General features: G+C 25.8%; 1 protein-coding gene across 1 annotated transcript in view; it reads right to left on the bottom strand.

Annotated features, from left to right (window-relative positions):
- LOC105363423 (limbic system-associated membrane protein-like) overlaps nt 1-700 on the bottom strand; it is a 68,238-nt gene extending 67,538 nt beyond the window's left edge. The window contains exon 1 of the mRNA XM_011501104.1: nt 605-700. Coding sequence (XP_011499406.1) covers nt 605-676 — 72 coding nt within the window. The 5' untranslated portion in view covers nt 677-700. The remainder of the gene's footprint in view (nt 1-604) is intronic.
- Between the last annotated feature and the right edge of the window lie 5,497 nt (nt 701-6,197).

Below are 6,197 nucleotides of genomic sequence, written 5' to 3'. Positions count from 1 at the left end.
ATAAAAGGAGAAACAGAATATGATATAGAGAAACGAAATAATTTAAACATTGCTATCGGTTCATCTTTGTACGATAGTTGGAATGTTATATACGACTAACAAGATGAATTGTACATAGCTAATTAAAGCAAATGAAAGATAACGAATATTGTTGTTATTGACTGCTTTTAGCGTAAAATTAGTCTATGAAAAGTTTACAAAATAATTTGCCAACAATAAAGAACTAAAATTAAATTTATTCTTTAACTTCAGATATAATATTGATTTCAAATGAAATAAAAGAAGAAAATTTTACAATATACATTCTTATTCTAACGATTACTAATGCTATAAAATACTATTATTTTGACAATCTCAACCTTCAATAATTAAAATTGGTAATTTATAATTTATAATTTATAATTTATAATTTATAATTTAATTTATTAATTCTCCGAAAATTAATTTTTTTTTCAGCCTGCGTAAATAACAAAGTATATGTATTTTTCATTTTGAAAAGGTTAAATGTACAAATATTATAAAAACTTATATTGTTTATAAGTTATTAGCGAATGGAGTATTATAGCAATGTAATTTTCGCTTGTTATCTTAATTTTATAGTCACCTTGTAACCAGCTAGATCTTGTACAACACATGTGAGCATAGCTTCTCTGCCAACAGGAGCAGTTACATTCATAATTGGCTCCTTGAAATTTGGATCTAAAACAAAAAAAAGAAAAAAATTATAACATGATAATACCTCCATAGCATCCTTATATACATATATATATGCACTTGAATGATTTGTCATGTGCATACGTGCGCGCGCGCGCGTATGCACATTAAGTACTGCCCCTTTTTTCTGGTTACGAGTATGGAATAATGCACTCTTGTGGTTTATGAAAAAGATGATTTAATATATTTTTATTGTGATTTTGTAAGTATATTTAACTTAACCAAATCATAATACAATCATACGATAATAACTACATCTTTTGTAATAATACGCTTTATTAATTCAATTATTTTTCAATTAATTCAATGCTTTTTGCTTAATATCGTCTCTACTAGTATTTAAGAAAAATAATAATAAAAAATTGATAATTAATTACTTTATTAAAGTATATTTATGAAATGTGATTAAATATCTTTATTAAAATTTATTTTTATACTTTGCTGTATGTAGTACCTTATTTTAATGATGTTTATGGATTTTTACAATATTCATGTTTAGATTTTTTTAATAAAAGATTAAAAGATTAATGGACTTGTGACTTCCTATGTTATTTTATATAAAAAAAATTATAAATATTATATAAATACAACAACAAAATTTAAGCAAATAGAGACATAATTTTTTTTAGAACGCATTAAAGTTCATTAAAAAAATATATAAATTTTTTATTTTCTATTAAAAAATACATATGACGCAATTCAAAATACATTTAAAAATAACATACAATTACTAACTTAATTAGTATTAAGTAGGTTATATTATGTATCAATAGTTAAGTTGTAAAGCACATGTTATATTATATTATATATATATATATACAGATTTAATTATATCTATAAAACACACATAATTATATACATAATGTAGAACAATTTTTGAGTCCTTATTAGTTTTGTAAATTTTCAAATCTCAATATTTCAACAATCTCAAAATTTAGTTCTTACGTTAATCTAAATTTTGCAATCTCCTGATTTTTAATCAAACACATTTTCATTAGTGCCACTAAATTTTATTTGGGATTAATTTAAATAAATTTTAACACATCAATAAGGAGAACATATTTTAGCATTCATTTTACATGATTTCTTATGAATAAGATAATTTTTTAATTTAATAATATAAGTAAAAGTAAAAGAAATTAAAATAATTATTCAAATCTTCAGATGATTATAAATAGAAAACATAACCAATTTAATTTAATATTAATTTATACTTCAAATAAAATATTAAATAATAAAGAAATTTAATAATTTTTAAAAATATTTTTTAACTAAAGATTTATTACTACAATCTATATTTAGAATAAAAACGTCTGTACATAAATATAAAAATATAATGAATTCTATAATCAATAATTGTAAGTAAGATTTATATTTAAAAGTATATATATACTTTATATTTATAACTAAAAAATATAATAGAATACAGTATTGTATAAATTCCTAAATATATAAGATAAATTCTTATTATTTTCAAATGAATAATTTCAAACAAATATTTTATATGAGAATATTCAGCGAATATAGCTAGCAATTTTTTGTTAATCAAATTTGTATCAAAATCGTAAAAGTTTGCATTCAAATATAGTTTGAAAATGCAAAGAGCATTCCAATCTATCAATAACATAAAAAATATCTCGTTCAATATCGCGTTCTGCATTAACCTGAGTGTATGCAAAAATTGCAATATTCGATATCTTGCGGCATGCAATCCACAGGTATACGTGTCTCGAAAAATGGCTCTAAGAATACCATTGCTTATCAAAAATATTCATACCCATGTATTTACAAGGATAATGTACTAATATATAATAATATGGGAAAGTACTGCTGAAAGATATCAATTTAACTGATATCAATTTTATTATTTGAATCCTTATTGCCAAGCCATTTTTACGCTCTATCTTCGTTTCTATCGCAGTACGGCAAACTCTGAATAGCTACTTACAAATGTACGCTTGAGGTATTTGAACAAAAACTTTGGAAATATACAAATGTAATTGTTTCATGCGTGCGACAAGAGGAGAAATATAATTAGGCTTTAAAGATGCCGTGATATTAAAGAAAGGGAATGTAGAAATGTAAATGCATGAAGCAATGCGATAGAAAATGACAGCCGTAGCAGTAAGTTCTCAGCAGAGATTTCGCCGTCTCTTTACTTAAACAGAAATTTGAGTGAAAACAATGAAAGATCATGGTTGAATCAAGAATGAGGCATATTTCGTTTGATTCACTCGATACACGAGTAATGCACGCAAGGCCTAGACAGACAAAAAGGCAGGCGATAGGTGCCGATTAATACGTACGTAAGTCATGTAGGTGAGAAGATACTTTATAAATGGAAGCATACGTGAAAATAATTAAATATTATACCTATAGCTACTAACGCCTGTATTAAAGTTTCGGGAGGGGAATTCATATTAACTCGTGGGAATGCGTGAGCATCGGATTGAGGGAGAAAAGGGGTTGTCTAGACGTGGTGTTGAGCTGTACACACGCTCGCTTTTAAATATATTTTTAAATGCTTCTCGACACTTTTGCGTCGAGAGTCTTGTGTCAAAATATAAGCTGCGCGGAGAGATCGACAGCTTTATATGAGAGTCGTAGGCGGGTCATGAAACGCTCCCTCGTGCGATTTCGGTCTGTTGGGGATGAATAAAGGATTATATGGTAAAGCTGTATTAGCGTTTATCGACCGTGAGCATAAAATTTGAAATATATTCCATTATTGTCATTTCAATCGAAAATTAAAGAATGCCTTGTGACTAGAAAGAATTTTATTCCTTAAATTTAATCTTGTTTTTCCATTGTACTTATGGCAGTTACGAAAAATTTCTGCTACAGTTTCTAAGATCTAATAATTAAAATTGATACAATATAATATTCAAAACAGAAATTATTTTTGAAAGTATTATGTTATTTATGATATGTGTCTATTTATCTGCTTTTTAATGTTTCTGAATTAACTTAAATTTGAAGAAAAAAAAGGAAAAAGTATATATATATATCGATTGTAAATCGATATAAATCGAAAAATATATATATCGATTGTATATCGATCAATATCCTATTTTTTTCAAAGAATTGACATGCCATTAAATAATAAATATTAATTTCATTTATATTTAAAACGTATTATCTTTTTATAATATTTAGAATAACATTGTTCACAAATTTTTAAATATTTTATTACAATAAATTTTTTAATAGTCAACTAGAATAATATAATTATATGATGTAACATGGATTTGAGCTTATATTTTATTGTCTAATTAAGCTAAAATATCATTAAAGATTCCATCCAACGAATTAAATTACAAACTAGTATATTAAAAGCGCATTAAAGCATGACTTTGTACTAATCGAAATACAATATTATCAAAATATTTTCGGAAGTGTTAGGAATTTCAAACAGGATATATATATATATATATATATATATATATAAAATATTTAAATATACACATGTATAAACAATTTTTAAGAAAATTATTTCATAAAAAATATTTAAATAGTATGAAACTTGAAATATTATTAACACAAATTAAACTAATTGTTTTTACAAAATAAGATAATAATTTTCTAACCGAATAGGCATTTCTAATGCTGAGAAAAAAAATAATTTCAGATTTCAAAAAAGGCACTTTATATTTTCAAATATCTTAAACAATTTTGATGGATTTCTAATCAATGTTCTTTAAAACAATCCATATATTATAATAAATAAAATGAATATAATGTTAACTGCATAGGTTCATTAAAAGCAAATAATATGAGAAAACTGGCGCTCACTATCTTCACTGCGTTGTGAGGATCCTGAGACAGCAGCTTTCTGCGGCCTTGTTAGCGTTTTAACAGCTTAAGAATTCGTCATCTGCGTCTTGGGGAACGTCCGTTGTATTATTATACATATAAGTGAGAATAATTTAGACGTTTGCTTTTCAAGCTCTAATTATCTTTACATTTATGTGCGTGCGCATGTCTGTGAGCCGAGAGAGGAGGGTGGCTATGTTATTTATTATTATGCGTGACTTTGCGAGAGTTCTTTTCGATGCAAATTATTATTATAACTTTAGCAGGAGAATGTTATAGGGCTGCCTCTATACAATTTCATTTTATATACCACTCGTCTTTTTTATGAAAATTAAACCTTTTCTCGAATAATGGCCACTTGTTTGAAACATTAAAAAAAAATTTTTTATTATTTTAAAGATAATTATATCTGTAATTTAGTAAACTCCAGTTTTTAATCTTTTAAATAAATTAAATCCGCTTTTAATATATATTTGTAACAAAGATATGTAAATGTTTTCTATGGATAATAATTTATTTTTAACGATGCAGCACCTACCGTAAATTCTCATTAATGTTTGGAATATTCAAAAATTTCAAATTTCGAATAAACAATCAAAATTTTATTTGTTTTATTGAGATTTTATATTTTTTAATTATAATATCTGTATTATTTTGTACTCGATAAAGTAGATACTTCAACAGACATGAAAACATTTATTATGTATTGTATGCATTGAAATTCTTCGTAAATGATTCTAATCTCTAGGGTGCAATACTTAAATTAATAATTTGTCGGAAGTTATTAAAACAATTAATAATGTCTGAGAATTGGCTTAAAAGCACTGAATTATTTATTATTTTGAAACAAGAATATTTCAATTTTAAGCTGCTCTAGTAATAACTTAGCACAAAATTTGTAACAAAAAAACTCCAAACAAAAATTAATAAATACGTAAAGAAGGAAAAAATACAACCAGATAGTTAGATGAAATATAAAAAAAAAGTGATAAAGAATAGTGAGGTAGTAAGAAAGAGTTAGAAAGAATCTGTTCCTTCCGTGCATGAAATAGATAATGAGAATAGCTAGCGACATAGGACTCCCTACGGCCTCTTAGATATCCTCACTTCAACTGATTTTATATATCCCGACGTCTTATAGCGGTGGCAACGAATTTTCGCTGAAGGTCCATATTAGGAGAAGGAAACGAGAATAAGCGAATATATCCGCATTAAATAAAATGCGCCTGCACGATTTCACACCAGATGGTTTCTATAAGTTAATCTACTCAAAATTTTCGGAATCCAGCCAAATATTCTGTCTGCTGCTGTATACTATCGACTATGCTTTACTACGAAAAAAATGCAACAAAAAGCAATGCAACGAAAATGAAAACCTTACACAAAACGAAACCAAACCAATACTGTACCTATCACATGAAAACATCTGATTATATTTATGTTCAATGGATAGTAATTTAGAAAATAATTCTATCGGCTTGATAGCGATTTCATTAATTTACTGATCTCTTAAGATTCTGTATTTTTCGAATCATTAATATTTTAGTAGTTTTATGAATAGATATTTGAGATAAAATTTTCCATGATAGATTTTTATGAAAGCGTGAGTAACATATTTAAGCTTAAAAATTTTGGATGTATAAGTTCTTATTCAAAAGCTTTTATATTAT

This window comes from Ceratosolen solmsi, unplaced genomic scaffold, assembly GCF_000503995.2.
Source record: "Ceratosolen solmsi marchali unplaced genomic scaffold, CerSol_1.0 scaffold57, whole genome shotgun sequence".
Lineage (NCBI taxonomy): Eukaryota > Metazoa > Arthropoda > Insecta > Hymenoptera > Agaonidae > Ceratosolen > Ceratosolen solmsi.
The sequence above is the reverse complement of the archived record's forward strand: the minus strand, read 5'-3'. Positions and strand labels throughout refer to the sequence as shown.